Source organism: Macaca thibetana, chromosome 17 (assembly GCF_024542745.1).
Source record: "Macaca thibetana thibetana isolate TM-01 chromosome 17, ASM2454274v1, whole genome shotgun sequence".
NCBI classification, from domain to species: domain Eukaryota; kingdom Metazoa; phylum Chordata; class Mammalia; order Primates; family Cercopithecidae; genus Macaca; species Macaca thibetana.
In genome coordinates, this window is record NC_065594.1 from 75,055,459 (window position 1) to 75,071,723 (window position 16,265).

Sequence of the window (16,265 nt, forward strand, 5' to 3'; positions counted from 1 at the left end):
TGCAATCTGAGTCAGGCTAATTTCCCAACCATGATTTTCTAGTTTGGTTAAAGGGAAACAGTTGAGCAGAAAGCAGAAGTGGCCCCATGGGAGGAAGGTGTCTTATGCATGTTAGGTACTGCTCAGTAAAATTAACCAGTTACTCTACCACCACCTTTACTGAAATGCAGACACAGAAACTAGAGAAAAACCATGACGTGGCTATGTGGGTTGGATGCCATCTCACCGGAATCCTACCACGTGCACATCAACCATGGTGACACCGAAGGCAGAAAGACCACTGAGGACACTGTGGGGATGGTCACAGGGGCCAGGCCTGAGGCCCCAGCACAAGACGCAGGTTCCAGAGTCAGGGAGCAGGGCTCTCCAGCTTTGGGCCACACTTTGCTTCCATTTGGACCGGCCCTTCCTATCATGGCTTATCAATATCCTATTCTTCTTTCAGGGCCCAACTCAAACTCTTCTATGAAAAAAACCTGCATTCCCCCAATCAGAAAACAACATCACTCTCTCTTCTAGGTTCCTTGTTTATATTTCTTAGGAAGGACCCGCCGTATTCTGCCTCTTAATGTTTATGTGTGTACTCAGCGTCTTGCTCCACGAGTCAGCTCCTGGATGTAAGAGCTACACACCAACCACTGTGCCTGATGCCTGGTATTATCTCTAATCTTCATGACAACCTGCCAAGTAAGTACTGACCACACTTACAGATGAGGAGACAGAGACGAAGTGAGAGCATGTAACTGGTCTGAGGACTCTCAGCTAATAAAGGAAGGCTGGAGTCTGAACCAAGCTCATCTCAGTTCACAGCCTGTTGCCCTTTCATATCACGCTTCCCCAAGTGCTTACTAGAAGATACTTAAAGGCAATACTGAAACAACTCCGAACTCGAAGGCTCTCTATCCATACACAGCAGTATCAGTCAACTTAGTCACCCTAGTTAGATTCACCTCATTGCATCCCTTTTGTACTCAGCTTTAAAAAAAAAAAGACAGGGTCTGGTCTCATACTCCTGGCCTCAAGCAATCCTCCCACCTCAGCCACCCAAAGTACTGGGATTACAGGTGTGAGCCACCACGCCCCGCCCTCAGCATTTATTTCCTATTACGTCACAAAGAAGTGATACGGTTCTCCCAACTGAGAGATTAACAACAACAAAAAAAGGCATAACAACAGTTATTTTATGATTGTCAAGGCAATCTAAAAAGAAAATGTCCAAGTTGGCAGGAATGTGGCAAATATGAGAAGAAAATTATAAGATAGTGGGGACCCCAAAGGGGTTTGTATATTCAAGCGAGCTATATAGAAAAACATGAAACTCAAATGTATCAATTCCATGCCTTTGGATACTCATTTCTTAAAAGTGCTCAAGGATTAAAAGAAACTATGCAAAGGGTGACATAATATTAATACGTTGCATCTATTAGGGTAACAATATTTTTATTGTTGACTTATTTACTGTACTATGTATAGAACCGCTATATAGATATCAATTCAAATAATGGAAGTTCTATACTCAGATACATTCTTTCAAGCATGTCACATTTCATGTGATTTCACCCAAAATTGGTGGCTCTTATAATTAAGAAGAAGGCCTGTTATGCGCCTAGTAACCAGATGCTTTAAGTTCTTGATTAAATCTTATCCTCACAACAGCCTATGAGGTGAATAGTTTATTATCTCTGTTTTACAGATGACCAAACTGAGGCTTTCTAAGGTTCAGACGATGAGCTAAAATCGCACACCTACTAAAGAGGAACTGAGACTCCATCCCAGAGCTGTCTGGCTCCAAGGCCTAGGATTTTAACCACTACCCACCTACATATCTAACATCAGTATGTTGTTTCCTGAGGTATGTCCTGTCATTTGCTACGATATCACTTTGAATAAGCAATTAGCCTAAACCAATACTGATAAATGTGAATTATTGCTTCCTATCTTATTATTTTATCTAAAAGATATTTTTAGCTCAATGAACTTATAAATTCACTTCAGTTGTATCCAGTACAATATATCTAGTTGTTACCAATATATCTGAGCATTCTTGTTATTTCCTATTTTTTGCTGTAGGACTTTTTTTTTTTTTTTTTTTTTTTGCGGGGTAAGGTGGCCGGGAGGGGAATGAGGAAGTGTATAAGGCAAAATCATTTATTTATCTTATTAACTGAGTTAGAGAAAAGGGCAATAGCTACTATTTAGCAAAAACCTGGTATGTTTGCATTTTACAGACATTGCCTGCAGTCTTCATAATCCTGCTGTATCTCCCCCATTTAATAAGAAATGAAACAGAGGCAAACACCCGGAGACACCCAGGACCATTTCTGTCCAGCAGGTTTTGATTACACACGCAATCTCTGTACCTACAAGCCAAAATAATTCCAGGATTGCTATTTCTATGGCCATCTTACACCCACCATTGACATGTGGATTTGAAAAGGAGTTAGCAAATGGTCTCGTAACTCATTAAGAGGATCCCTGGTATCTTGCCAGTCCCCTGCTAAACAGTCATAAATGGCAGTTGAGAACGGTAGCAAAACCTCTTGGAAACCATCTCACCCTATGTCCTTATTTCACAGCAGGGACATCAAGGGCCCACGGCAGGTAACATGACATGTCCAAAGTGACACCGAGCTGGTCGTGCATGGTGGCTCATGCATATAATCCCAGCACTTTGGGAAGCCAAGGCAGGTGGATCACTTGAGGTCAGGAGTTCAAGACCAGCTGGCCAACATAGCAAAACCCTCATCTTTACTAAAAGTACAAAAAAGTTAGCCAGGCATGGTGGCATGCACCTGTGATCCCAGTTACTCAGGAAGCTGAGGCAGGAGAATCACTGGAGCCTGGGAAGCAGAGGTTGCAATGAGCCAAGATTACACCATTAGACTCCAGCCTGGGTGACAGAGTGAGACTCTATCTCAAAAAAAAAAAAAAAAAAAAAAAAAAAAAAAGTGACAGCGAGCAAATGACAAAGCTGGGCCAGCCTCCTGCTCTGTTTGACTTCTCCACTGGAGGCCCACCGTCCTACCGAGGATGGAACCATGCACGGGGGCCAGCAGTCCGTGCTTACACACATCCAGGAAGGAACCGAGAAGTCACCATGCAGCCCAGCCCCGAGGGGACGCCATTGCCACGCAGAAGCCCACAGGTGCCTGGGACACTGTCCGAGTTACTGGACCAGTCCTCAAAGGTGGCTATGGAAGAAGCTCAGTGGCAGCCACTGTCCTAACCCCGCTTTCCCCCGAGCCTTTCTGACACGGGGAGGAGCAAGGCAAGGCTGCGTGACCTGGGACCTGGGGTCTCATGTGGGTACCAGAAGCTGAACAGGTAAAAAGGGAAGGCTTGGAAAACATTTTGTACCACATTCTACCTTTTTATCAATCACCTAACTTATAAACACTCTCAACTGAGAGGTGGCCTGGCAGAGGGGAAATGGAGTCTGGAGCTAGGCGGGTATACAGCTTTGAACTTGAACTGCAAATGTTCAGTTAATCTCTCTGAGATCATTTCATTTCATTTCATTTTCACACAGTTCATTTCATCTCTCCCATCCTCCACTTTCCCAGCCATAAGCAACATTCAACTCTTGAAACCACAGCCTACTATGGAATAAATCATTCTTAAATTCTAGAGTTTACTAGTAGGTTATCTTTAAACTGACAGATTAATATGCAAAGAGCAACAAAGCCTTCCCAAGAAAGCCCTATGTTGCTCCCAAGGACCTCACTTCTAACCTGTCATAGAGAAATGATGGAGGAAAAGAGCTGAAAGACAAGGCCCCGGTTGCCAAGTGCCACCCTTCCACTGAAAAATGGCACACCATCTTTCCTGTCTCCAGGCCTGGTCCATCAGCAGTTTCTTGGTTATCAACTGTAACTACCAGTGGGGGAAAACATGCAAAATTTGCCATCTGTTTCTCAATTCCCTAAAACACGACACACTCCACTCAGTGCAACACACTGAAATCACCTTGTATAATTCCCCTACTTGGACCTTGTATTTATGCAAAATTTCTCTAAAATGGATATTCAGGGAAGCAGGGGACAGTGGGGGGACACCAGCAGGACAAGCTGAAGTATAGTAATTATTTTAGGGAAATGTTAGCAATTCTGTACCAACTTTGAATAAAGTGAAAATTTTACTTTAAAAAAATGAGGCTAGCAATATCAAAAAATAAACAAAATGAGAATAGCAATAGCAAAGGCACTGGGAAATCATGGCAAAAGATTAAAACTTCATACACTTTTGTGTGTGCACATGTGTGAGTGTGTGTGAGACAGAGAAAAAAAATTAACACCTGGTGGAATCTGAATAACTAGGAGCTTGCCTTAGCCCATCTATTCCTATACAGTATATACTATTCAATAAAAATCTAGCTCATTACTGCTAACTTAACGTCATTTCTGAAAATGCGTCATCTCTCATTAACAATAGCCCAGGAGGAAGAAACGGCCCATTAAACAAGCAATGATTTCTCTGTCCAAATCACCAGCAAATATTACTCACCTGATAGATAGAATCTATGATATTCCAGCCATTGCTCAAGCAAAATTACTCATTCCTCGCAAACCTGGCTGGAAGCCTTCTGCATCACACCTGTGACAGTCTGTGGCGGCCTTTTCCAGACAGTACAAAAGAACAGTAGGATGTCCAGGCCACACTGCACAGAGCCCGGGGAGAGCCCTTTAATGCCATTATTCACTGATTTTTATGGCCCAAAGAAGGTAACATAGTATTTAGCAGTATTTACCATTTTTTCTATTTTCTAACTTACAGCCTTCTATTAAGTATGCTCAGTTTTCATCAACTATCCACCAATTTTATGAAAACCTCAGTGTACCATCAAACACTTCATCTTTTCTGAAAACAATCACTCTCTTGGTGAAATGACACACAATGAAAAATAAATTTTAAAACAGTTTGTTTCCTTTAAATAATAAATTGCACTGAAAAAATTATCCATGTAACCAAAAACCACCCATACCCCAAAATCTACTGAAACAAATTTTCTTTTTTAAAGGGAGTGGAGAAGGAAACCTGTGGTCTGAGAGGGACCCAAGCAGGAAACATCAGCCAAGTGCACGGTGCAGACATCTTCCGGAGTCTGATGCAAACCAGTGGGTAACGAGATACTAAAGCACCGTAATCTCTGCCGAGCCAGTTGAAGAGAGCAAGAAATTTTGGTGATTTTTCTTGAATGAAATGTAATTTTTTTTTCAAATGTGTTCTTATCTTCTAGAGATAAGTAATAAGGTATTACAAATAAAATACAATTGAGGTCGAGGGTGTACATCGGAAGAATCTGGGGTAGGGGTGGAGCTAGCAGAAGGTAGGGGTAGAGATGGAGTAGAATTGGCTACAAGTTGATTGCACTTGAACTTGAGCAATGGGTACATGCAGGTTCAAGACACCCTTCTCTCGACTTTTGCAAATTTTTATAATTGTCCATTTTGGAAAAAAAAAAGTTAAAAGTAAATAAAACTTCACAAAACCAACCAAACCCCCCCCCACATTCACCCTGTAAATATCATTTTCACATCAGACTGAAGAGGACAGAGCGTGTGTGTGTTTATTTACTGGGAGGACTGCCTTAAGGTATGAAATAATATTCAAAGGTCTTTCAAAATTTAAAAAAAAAAAAGTTAAAAAACCTTGTTGTTCAAGTGAACACTGACATCGGAGTCCATGAAATCCGAAAGTCATCACTCACCTTTTTCAGAGCACAAGCCTTTATGACTTTTTCATATCGTTCCTTTTCATATTTCTTCCCAAATAAAATATTACTCCTCACAGTTCCCGAGAACACCCAGGGCTGCTGAGACACATAAGCAATTCTTCCATGCACGCTGACCAGCCCGTGACTGGGGGCCAATTCCCCGAGCACAGCACTTAACAGTGATGACTGAAACAGATTGTAAAAAAAAACACATGTTCAGTCAACACTCGAGACAAGAATAAGCCACTGCAGTGCAGCCTTGCCCAGTCCTGGGAGCTTGAAAAACATCATTCATTCATTTAAAAGAGGATCTAGTACAGCCAGGAAATTGTGAATAAAAATTGGAAATAACATTTTGGTCCATATAAACTAGGGGTTTATAAGGAATGTTAAAATAGAGTGTAACAATGTACTCTGCCCTAATGAGTTTCCCTAAATGAGTTTCATTCCCCTAAATGAAATGGTGCATGGAACAAAGATCAGCTAAGAATGTTTACAGCAACAGAGTAGCCAAGCATGACATATAGTTCATAGATCCAATATTGAATGCATTGTTCCTGCATGCAGGTATCCTTTTTGACAAAGAACTAGTTCTAGAAAAGCTATATGTAAATAACATATCCTGGCCAGGCGCAGTGGCTCACGCCTATAATCCCAGCACTTTGGGAGGCCAAGGCGGGTGGATCACTTGAGGCCAGGAGTTCAAGACCAGCCTGGCCAACATGGTGAAACCCCATCTCTACTAAAACTACAAACATTAGCCGAGCACGGTGGCACGCCTGTAATCCCAGTTACTTGAGAGGCTAAGGCATGAGAATCACTTGAACCCGAAGTGGAGGTTGCACTGAGTCTAGATCGCGCCACTGCACTTCAGCCTGGGCGACAGAGCGAGACCCTGTCTCAAAAACTAAACCTACATACATACATGAATAAATGAATGAATAAATAAAAATAAACAATATATCCTGTGCACTAGGAAGGACTTTTATTTTTAACTACCCAAGAATCATGTCTCTGGAGAGCAAACTTCAATTGTGAAACTGCCCTATTGGTTATACACCTACATCTAGATTTATGGCGTTGCTTTAGAATGCATGATACTAATTCTGTATGCATGTTTCCTTCACATCTTCTACAATGCACAGACGTGACATGTCTGCGCCCCCCACTATCGGAACACTTACGACATTGAACTGAAATGATCTGTTTGTATATCTGTCTCACCCCAGATACCAGAAACTTCTGGAGGGCAGTGGTGTCTGGGTCTTCATTACAGGTGTATCTTTTACTCCTAACACAGGACTGAACACCTGGCTACAGGTTTATTAAATGTATGTTCATGTGACTTGGAGAAGTCATATCAAAACATGTTTAAAGCTTTTCAGACAAGCCTTCACAACCTCCACATGTCTTGTAGCATCTAGGGTTCACTCTGACCAAAAGAAGTTCCCACTTTCTTAGTCAATCCATCCTGCATTGTGATCACATCAATAATTTCCTTCACGGAGATGTCCAACTTCTAGGAGTTCCCAATTAAGCAACTTGAAGAACCAAGAGAAACAGGATATGCACTGCCCACATTTACTTGGTCATGTGACCCTTCTTGCAAAACGAATGTTCCATGTACTGAGAAATGCCGTGCCAAGCATACCCAATTCAAAAATGTGTTACATGTAGCCTTGGGCTCAAACCCAAGAAGTTAATATGAGAAGTGAGGTGCGTCAAGCTGCCAAAAGCCATTCTAACTCACCTTCCCTGCTCCCACGGGGCCGACCACAGCTAACAATTCACCAGGTCTGACAGTAAAGGAAAGGCCTTGTAGAGTTGGGGTCTCTGATGCCTACAAATTAAAGTTTATAAAATGTGCCCATTTCAATCAAGTCACACAAATCACTTCAAAAAGAGAAGAAAACAATACAATAGTCACTGATACACGAACATAACCCAAATCTTTCTCCTTCCTATTTTAATATATTGTAACCTAGAGTCCTTTTCATACAATCACCTTTTTTTTCGTGGGGTTTTAAACAGTTTGGAGTCTTCAGTACTTAAGGAAGGCCCATTCTCTTTTACCCGATTTTCATGTGAACACAGCTGCACACGTCCACAAAATTTCGACAGTAACAATGACAAGGCAACCTTCTTGACATGAAAACTCATGCTAACTTATTAAAACAATATTCTTTCTTTTTTTTTTTTTTTTTACTTTAAGTTCTGGGATACATGTGCAGAACCTGCAGGTTTGTTACATAGGTATACATGTGCCATGGTGGTTTGCTGCACCTGTCAACCTGTCATCTAGGTTTTAAGCCCTGCATGCATCAGGTGTTTGTCCTAATGCTCTCCCTCCCCTTGCCCCCCACCCACTGACAGGCCCCAATATGTAATGTTCCCCTCCCTGTGTCCATGTGTTCTCATTTAAAACAATATTCTTAATATAATATTCAGTACGGGAGCTTTTCAATCATTTGTAAGTTTTCCTTCTGTCCCTTGGTTTTAATATTCTATTTCATTAACCTCCACAAGGTGGCAGCATGAGTACATGGCATGCCCAGTCCTTGGCTAATAGATGATGTGAAATCTCCACTAATCTCTCCATTTTCACTTGATGAAGCACGAACCTCAGTTACGCCCAGCCAGCAAGAAGGCACTTTATACTATAAAGTCACTCTTGGCAAATGAACTTCTACAAATGGTGGTCAACCCTGTAACCAGAGCTCTAATTTAACAACAACCAAAAACTGAAGAATAATGAAATTAAGTATATGTTCATGGGTAGGAGGATTCCTTGAGCACAGGAGATTGAGGCTGCAGTGAGCCAAGATTGCACCACTGCATTCTAGCCTGGGTGACACAGTGAGACCTTATCTCAAAAAAAAAAAAAAAAAAAAAAAAAGTTCTTTTACAGTTTATTATTTAGGAGACCAAACCAAATTCATTACTTTTACAAAGAGCTTCTAAATATTTTCAATCGAGAGGATTAAGTGCGTATCAGGGAGAAGGGACAGTTTACCAGAGCATGACAAACCAAAATGAGGAGGTTTCCTCTTGTCATACAAGGACAATCAATACTTTGAATTGTCTATCTTTTAAAAAAGCAAAAGTCACTTGGTACAAATAAAGAGAGGAATGGTTTTAAATTCAGAGTATAGAACCTCAACCGTAAAATCTGCCAACGATGAGAACTTTTATCCAAACCCAGACATCAACACTAGCAAACAAAAATTGATACTGTTAAGTGAAGTAAAAGCAGCTACAATTTGGGAGGAATCCTAAAGGGGTTTAAGTCGCACATTTACAGTCTTCATCTGAATTTCTCGTGGATAGACTAGAGAGACCTGACCATGTGTGTGTCTGGTGGGTGGGCATTTAGCAAATTTATTCGAGTCCCAAATCCTTTCAGAAAGGGTTATTCTTCCGCACAACACACTTTGGTAAATGCTCATCCATATCCTAGAAAAATGATCAAGAGTGAATCAAAGGCAATGCAGCCTCCTCAACTCTAGAAAAGGATTCCTCAAAATGAATCTGGCATCCCTGAAGGGTGGAACACCCCTGGGATGATGGAAGAGGGAAGCACGCATGAAGTCAACCAACCCGCAACCTAAAGATGCTGAGCTGGCCCAGTCCACAAACGGGTACTCATCAACCCCTCTCCACATCTCAGGTGGGCACGTGCGATTAGTAAAATGCCCAAAAGACAGAAAGCACCGCGGAGGAACAAGAGATCAAGATAACCTTCAAAATGAAAAATTTATCTGGAAACGACTTAACAGTCACATACCCAAATAATCACAAATATTTTTATAAATGGTCAAATGCCAAAATATGTGTGTATGTAATCTGACCCCTTATAAATGTGTCCCATACCATATTATAGTATGGCCACAGACCAAATCAATCATGATCACTTTTAATCACAAAGAAACTAGCCCCAGATATCACAGGAATTATATAAAAACCATCCAGAAGAGGTTTCTCTACTCCTTCCTACATGCCTATCAACTATGTCTTTTTTAAAAAAGTAATACATTATTACCTAAACACTTGGAAAAAATAACGTTAAACAAAATGTGACCTATTTACACGATTTTGTAAGTGCAAACTTGTCACAAATTCACAAAGTCTTGCTTGACTTAGCCTTATTATATAAGGTGTTCCTCCTCTAAAATGTAAAGGGTCTACTCTGTATTCCTGATTAAGTAACATTGTCTTTTAAGACAACTGAAACCCACTTACTTCTGTGATTACAAAAGGATGAAAAAACACAACTGGTCAACCTGTCCCTTTCCCCTCCTTTGCAGTGTGTCTCTTTCCTAACAACTATTTCTGATTTTACTTCTTTTTACTCAGTTTTCACTGCAAAAGAGTGAGCCACATGCAAAATCCAGCTTCCCATCACGGCCCTGGTTCTTAGAGCAGGTTTCTGCCCCACCTGGAGGCCCGGGACCCCGCACTGGTGCGCCGCAGCCAGAAGGGGGCAGCACTTGACAGCTCAGAAGGTGAGGCCCCTTCCCTCTGAGACCTCCAGGCTCCAGGACACTAAGGCAGGCAGACTGAGCCCCCACTCTGGGGCCGACCCCATGCTGGGCCCTGGGGCCAGAGCAGTGAAGAAAGCAGAAGCAAATCCCTGCCCCATGGAGAGTCACAGGCTCCCACAGGGCCACAGACTTTACAGCTTAGAGATTCAGCACAAGCCCGTTTGTTTTCTAAATGAGACCCTAGGCTGGTGAGAAGACCTTTCCCCCAATACCCACTGGTCTATCCAGCAGGGCTGCTGCTGGCGCCTCTGTCTTTCTCCCGAATCCCAGCCCAGCACACCCTTCTTTCCTCTGCACCTTCTCTCCAAAAGCCCCAGTGTCTGTGCCCCTCCTCCCACCCAAGCACCCTCTCAGCTGCATGACCTCCCTAATAATCCCTGGCAGCGTGGGGCATAATCACCCCAAGACAAGGCCCAGAAAACAGGGCGGAGTGTTCTGTTTCAATGCAGCTGTCAACGTTGTCTAGGAACTGAAAAACAACAAAACAGCCCATTTTACAATGTTGCAGAGTTTGGTACAAAAAAAATTTGCAAATGGGACCTACACAGTGTGTGGTGGCTACTGCAGTGCCTTCCTCTAGCTCAACAGCATTCACCTAGAGTGCTTTTTGCTAGTGGATGTTCACAGAGCTTTTCTATCAATGCTTAAAGTGTATTAGAGCTGGGTGCAGTGGCTCACACCTGTAATCCCAGCACTTCAGGAGGCCAAGGTGGGCAGATCACTTGAGGCCAGAAATTCAAGACCAACCTGGACAACGTGGAAGAAACCCCATCTCTACTAAAAATACAAAAATTAGCCAGGCGTGGTGCGGTGTTCCTGTAATCCCAGCTACTCAGGAGGTTGAGGCAAGAGAATCACTTGCACCTGGGAGACGGAGGTTGCAGTGAGCCAAAATCACACCACTGCACTAAAGCCTGGGCAAAAGAGCAAGACTCCATCTCCAAAATAAATAAATAAATAAATAAAGTGTATAAGGTGGGAATGCCAGCAGGTAAGGAGAAATTGTCCGGTCAGGTGACGTACCTTGTGTGAGTTTCCATGTGCACAAGGTGCAATGATGTTCTATATATTTGGGAACACATTATTGTTCTGTCGGTCGAGATGGCAAAAATTACATCAGAATTAGGCAAACATGAAACAGGGAGTGTGATACTTAGAGCCAAGGGCATGTAGAGAAAGGAAGAGTCTGGAGTCTAGAGTTTTGACATTTGTCCCACGGGAGAGGGCGGAGACAGTGGGGCTGGGCGGGAGTGCTGCTCAACCGCCTATTGGCTCTTGGCTCCAGCAAACTACACTACAACTCAAGGTCAGCCACGAAGAGCACCCGGAGAGGGGAGGAGCTGGTCACCACCAGCACTGCCCACCTGTTTTAAGCAGTCCGAGCAGTCCCAGCACCCTCAGAAGAGACCCTTGCCCTCTGATCCGAAATCTTGCTGGCAGCCGGGCCACTGGGCTCTGCTCCTGGCAGACATCATCTCCAGCCCCAGGGTGCAGCTGCCTGCCATGGCTCGTCTCAGGGTGGCCTCTTCCACCCCTGCTTTCCCTTTGTGCTCTTTCTTTCATCACCTATGTAATGAATTCTCTGCACGAAATTCCCTCTCCCATGCTGTATGTTCTGTTTTCCAGACTAACACAGACTGAGACAAGTGGATTTGCAGAGGACCCTGGACTCAGGTGAGCATAACCACAGAACCAGTCCAATCTGGTTCAACTCTGCGTAATAACATAGTAAACTGTTTTTCAGTTGCCATGGATCCCAGGTTGCAAGTTATGTAATCTGAGCATTTCCAGATGAACCAAGCACACAACCATGGGCAGAACCCAAGTGCTAGAACCAAGGAAGGAGGAACGAGTTCAGAGCAGACACCTCATGGCCTGATCCAGGATGCGATCAGATCCAGCCCTGGCATCACTTCATTGCAAGAACCAATCGGACCGCGCCTCATTACCCTCTGCCTGTAAAACCTGCCCCATCCCCCAGCTAGGGAAGACAAATTTGCGCGTTGCCTCCTGTCTCCTTGCCATTCGACTTACAATGCAGCCTTTCTTTTCATGAAAAGCTGGTGCCATAGTAGTGGCTGCTATGAGCATTGGGCAGGGAGCCCACTGCTTCCTTGGAAGCATAAGGAGGGCCCTGGAGTTGTGGGTAACAGGAGATGCACCGAGCCTAAGTACTTCCTGTGGGTGGCCCCTGCTGTTGTTCCCGTTTGCCTAAATGTTATGAGTAAACCAAGTGCTGAAAAATCCTGTGGCCTTGCCTGAACTACCTGTCCGCTTACCACACAGTGAAACCCTTCAGTCAGGAATCCATGGAGCTTGCTCCGCCAGCCTGCAGCCTCCCCTCTGCCTTGGGCTGCCAGCAAAGCAGCTGGCAACATCCAGGTGCTTGAAATAGGGGAGCCCCAACCCAACCCCGTGGCAAAAATCCAAGTCATGGGCTTTCTCAATATGTAATAAGATGATCTGAAAACAGTAAGGTGAAAATGTGCACTGATACCTCAAAGTCTCTGAAATAATTTACAATGTACTCAGCAGTTAACCCATTCCATGCTGCACCCCTAGTCCGTCCAATCCTATAAAATCCAATGTTGCCAACGTCCAAACTTAGTGGCATTTAGTTTAGAATGAGGTAACACTTTCATTGGTTTTTTGAAAATGAGATAAAATACAAGTTGTCAAATACCTAAGTCTGATTTCATACCTACTTTCTATTAATTGCAAAACTTACTCCTAATTTTGAGAATCTTTGTAACATACTTTCAGTAAATGAGCACGCCATATTTTATACCATGTGTAACACCTCAAAATTCTGTATTAAATCAATGTCACTCATTATCTATTAGCAGTCATGATCTTGCAATTAGGATATGTTACCTTATCCCAAAAAGCAGTAAAGTCCTGCACATGCACCATCTTTTTACCATCTGACGGCGGCTGACGGTTACGCTGTGATATCTCATCAAGTAGCAAAAAGTTCTAAAGAAAATGGGAAAAACACAGATTGTTTAAATTACAGAAACAAAAGCACAAACAAAAGTCACTGCTTCCACGGAATTTGCAACATAAAACTTCATACAGCCTACAGATCATTTTACCAACCCTTTTTAAAGTATTGGTTCATATCAGCATATGATATTTATTTAATAAATAAACATATAAAGAGTTAATGGCCATGAACTATCTTTGTAATTTTAGGAGCTATCTAATTTTTTTCAACAAGTACACTGGTTCCTAAATAAACTGAAAATATTGCTCTGAGGTTGAGTGCATTTACAGCCTGCATATTTCTACTATTGCACCTTTGTGTTACTAATGGTGAGCACGGGAGTTGGTTGGAAATGATCTGATGAATATTTCATGAACCCTCATCGTGTGCCAAGCCCCATGCTAGATGCTGGCAACATGAAAGTCAAGGCCATTCCCAGCCTTCAGAAAGCGAGTTAGCCCGGAAGGGCAGGCAGCAAACACAGGGCAGAGCCTCTGAAGGCAGCTCTGGCTCTGGCTGGTCACTTAAGATTCAAATGGCCTTTCTCAAACTCCCTCGTGCATGTCAAATTGACATACAACTTATTCACTATCACTAAGTCAGTGTTCTTTACCAAAAAAAAAAAAAAAAAAAAAAAGCTTCTCTTAAAACATGTTTTATAAGCTTCTTTTCACAATAACTTATTATTGTTACATATAATAATATATATATGATATATATTTTATATATATATATTTTGAGACAGTGTCTCTCTCTGTCGCCCAGGCTGGAGTGCAGTGGCACAATCTCGGTTCACTGCAGCTTCTGCCTCTCGGGTTCAAGTGATTCTCCTACCTCAGCCTCCCGAGTAGCTGGGATTACAGGCATCTGCCACCATACCTGGCTAATTTTTGTATTTATACTAAAGATGGGGTTTCACCATGTTGGCCAGGCTGATCTCCAACTCCTGGCTTCAAGCAATCTACCTACCTTGGCCTCCCAAAGTGCTGGGATTACAGGCGTGAGCCACCGTGCTCCACCTACACTTATCTTTTTCCTTAGTCATTGCCCCCTCCTAGACAGCAGGAATAGCCCAATCTCTTGCTTATTGCTATTTTCCATACTAGTTAGCAACTACACAATGCAATTTAACTGAGTAAAACAAAGTCCTGCTAACCATAACAAACCTAACATAATTATATGTAGGAAAACTCCCTTTTGCTCCTCAAATGGTAGATATAACTCAATGAGAGAAGCTACAGTGGCTTAGAAACAGAATGAACAACCTAGATCACCCCCACCCCATCCAAAATTTTGTAGATGTGGCAAAAGCTGTCAGCTCTCCTCAAAATCTGCTCTCATTTTCTGTGATTAACAAAACTCCCAATTTTTAGCCAATGCACAGCAGCCTTGAACAAGGACCACTCTCTCCAGCCCCTAACGCAGTTAGATGTAGTCACATGACTTAAGTTCAGCCCAACAGAAAGTGACAACGTCCAGGAAACTTCCTATACCCCAATGTCCAGTCCTTGGAAGCTGCCTGGACAACTTCCCCTCCAAAATCCAGGTGGTGAAACTCAATGGCCAATGTGATGGTATTAAGAGGTATTTAGGCCATGAGAGCTCCTCCCTCATAAATGGCATTAAGGACCCTGTAAAGGAGGCTTTGGGCAGTAGGCAGCCCTCTAAGCCCTTCCACCTTCTGCCCTTTAAGGACACAGCATTCCTCTCATCTGGAATATGCAGCATCAAGGCACCATCTACAAGCAGAGAGCAGGTCACTAGAAAACTGAACCTGCCGGTGCCTTGATCTTGAACTTCCCAGCCTCCAGAGTGGTGAGAATTTCTGTTTTTCATAAATTACCCAAGCTGTAATTTATGTTTACCCATCATAAACAGACTAAGACACCCCCAATAAAGATAAAGTCATAACCTCAGGACCTCAAAAGTTGACTGTATTTGGAAATAGGAGTGTTACAGATCTAATTAGTGAAGACGAAGTCATACTGGAAAAGGGAGGACCCTAAATCTCACATGATCAGTATCTTTCTAAGACAAGAAGAGAGAGACAGAGAGAGACACAAGGGCAGAAAACAATCAAGTGATTAGGACACAGACGAGACGGATGCAGCTGCAGTCCAAGGACTGCCAGCAACCACTGGAAGCTCAAAGCGGCAAAGAAGGATTCTCCCCTGCAGGCTTCAGAAGGAGCCTGGCACTGCTGACGCTGTGATTTCAGACCTCCAGCCTCCAGAATCATGAGAGGCTCAATTTCCATTGTTTTCAGTCACTGTGTTTGTGGTACTTTGTTCCAGCAGCCCTCGCAAACTCACAAGAAAACTTATGAGGATTTTGCATGAGAAAAATAAACCACCTTTTATAAATGGCTATTACACGGGTATTCTGCAAACACTGGCAACTCTGAAGCAACTGAAATGAGCATGGAACATGTTTGAGACAGAGAAAACAACACTTAAATAAGTCATCTACTACTCTAAAATTTGTCAACATCCTTTGAGTCCTTAAAATTTTTGTCTGTCACTTCACATTTGACTGCAATGTCACTTCAAAAGAACAAAAACTGAAAATGAAAACCTTCTTCCATGCAGGAAAAGAAAGATACTTCTATATAGGAAAAGAAAAAAGTCAGTATTTCTCTCAAAGACCCAGCAAGCAGAAGATGCTGTCTGTTCTTCTGCTCCCTCACTATCCACCCACCAGCCTTACTGAGAGTCGACTTAGGAGTGGGCACTGCTGGTTCTCCCTGCACAAGCCCATGTCTGGCATGGCAGAGAGGGCAGACAGATGCTGGCCTGAAGATTCTGCTGTAGGCTTAACCACAGCATCTCTGCTTCCTCCTCCCATACCACCTATTCCATGGTCAATGAGATAACAATCTGGGCCTAATTTGCCACACTTCACTGTTCCTCAAGAAATGACCCAGTTGGGCCAGGCGTGGTGGCTCATGCCTGTAACCACAGCACTCCGGGAGGCTGAAGTGGGCAGATCACTTGAGGTCAGGAGTTCAAGACCAGCCTGGCCAACA

At 43.0% G+C, this 16,265-nt stretch overlaps 2 protein-coding genes across 7 annotated transcripts in view; one reads left to right on the forward strand and one right to left on the reverse strand.

Moving 5' to 3' along the window:
• The window catches only part of CLDN10 (claudin 10), a 1,179,064-nt gene that overhangs the window by 769,064 nt on the left and 393,735 nt on the right, over window positions 1-16,265 (forward strand). The window lies entirely within an intron of this gene.
• The window catches only part of ABCC4 (ATP binding cassette subfamily C member 4), a 286,254-nt gene that overhangs the window by 161,140 nt on the left and 108,849 nt on the right, over window positions 1-16,265 (reverse strand). For 4 of the 6 annotated variants that reach the window (XM_050766536.1, XM_050766535.1, XM_050766538.1 and 1 more), the window contains 3 exons: window positions 13,129-13,230; window positions 7,464-7,553; window positions 5,708-5,899 (listed from right to left, as the gene is read on the reverse strand). In XM_050766536.1, the coding sequence (XP_050622493.1) occupies window positions 5,708-5,899; window positions 7,464-7,553; window positions 13,129-13,230 (384 nt within the window). The remainder of the gene's footprint in view (window positions 1-5,707; window positions 5,900-7,463; window positions 7,554-13,128; window positions 13,231-16,265) is intronic. The other 2 variants (XM_050766537.1, XM_050766539.1) reach the window with 2 other exon arrangements.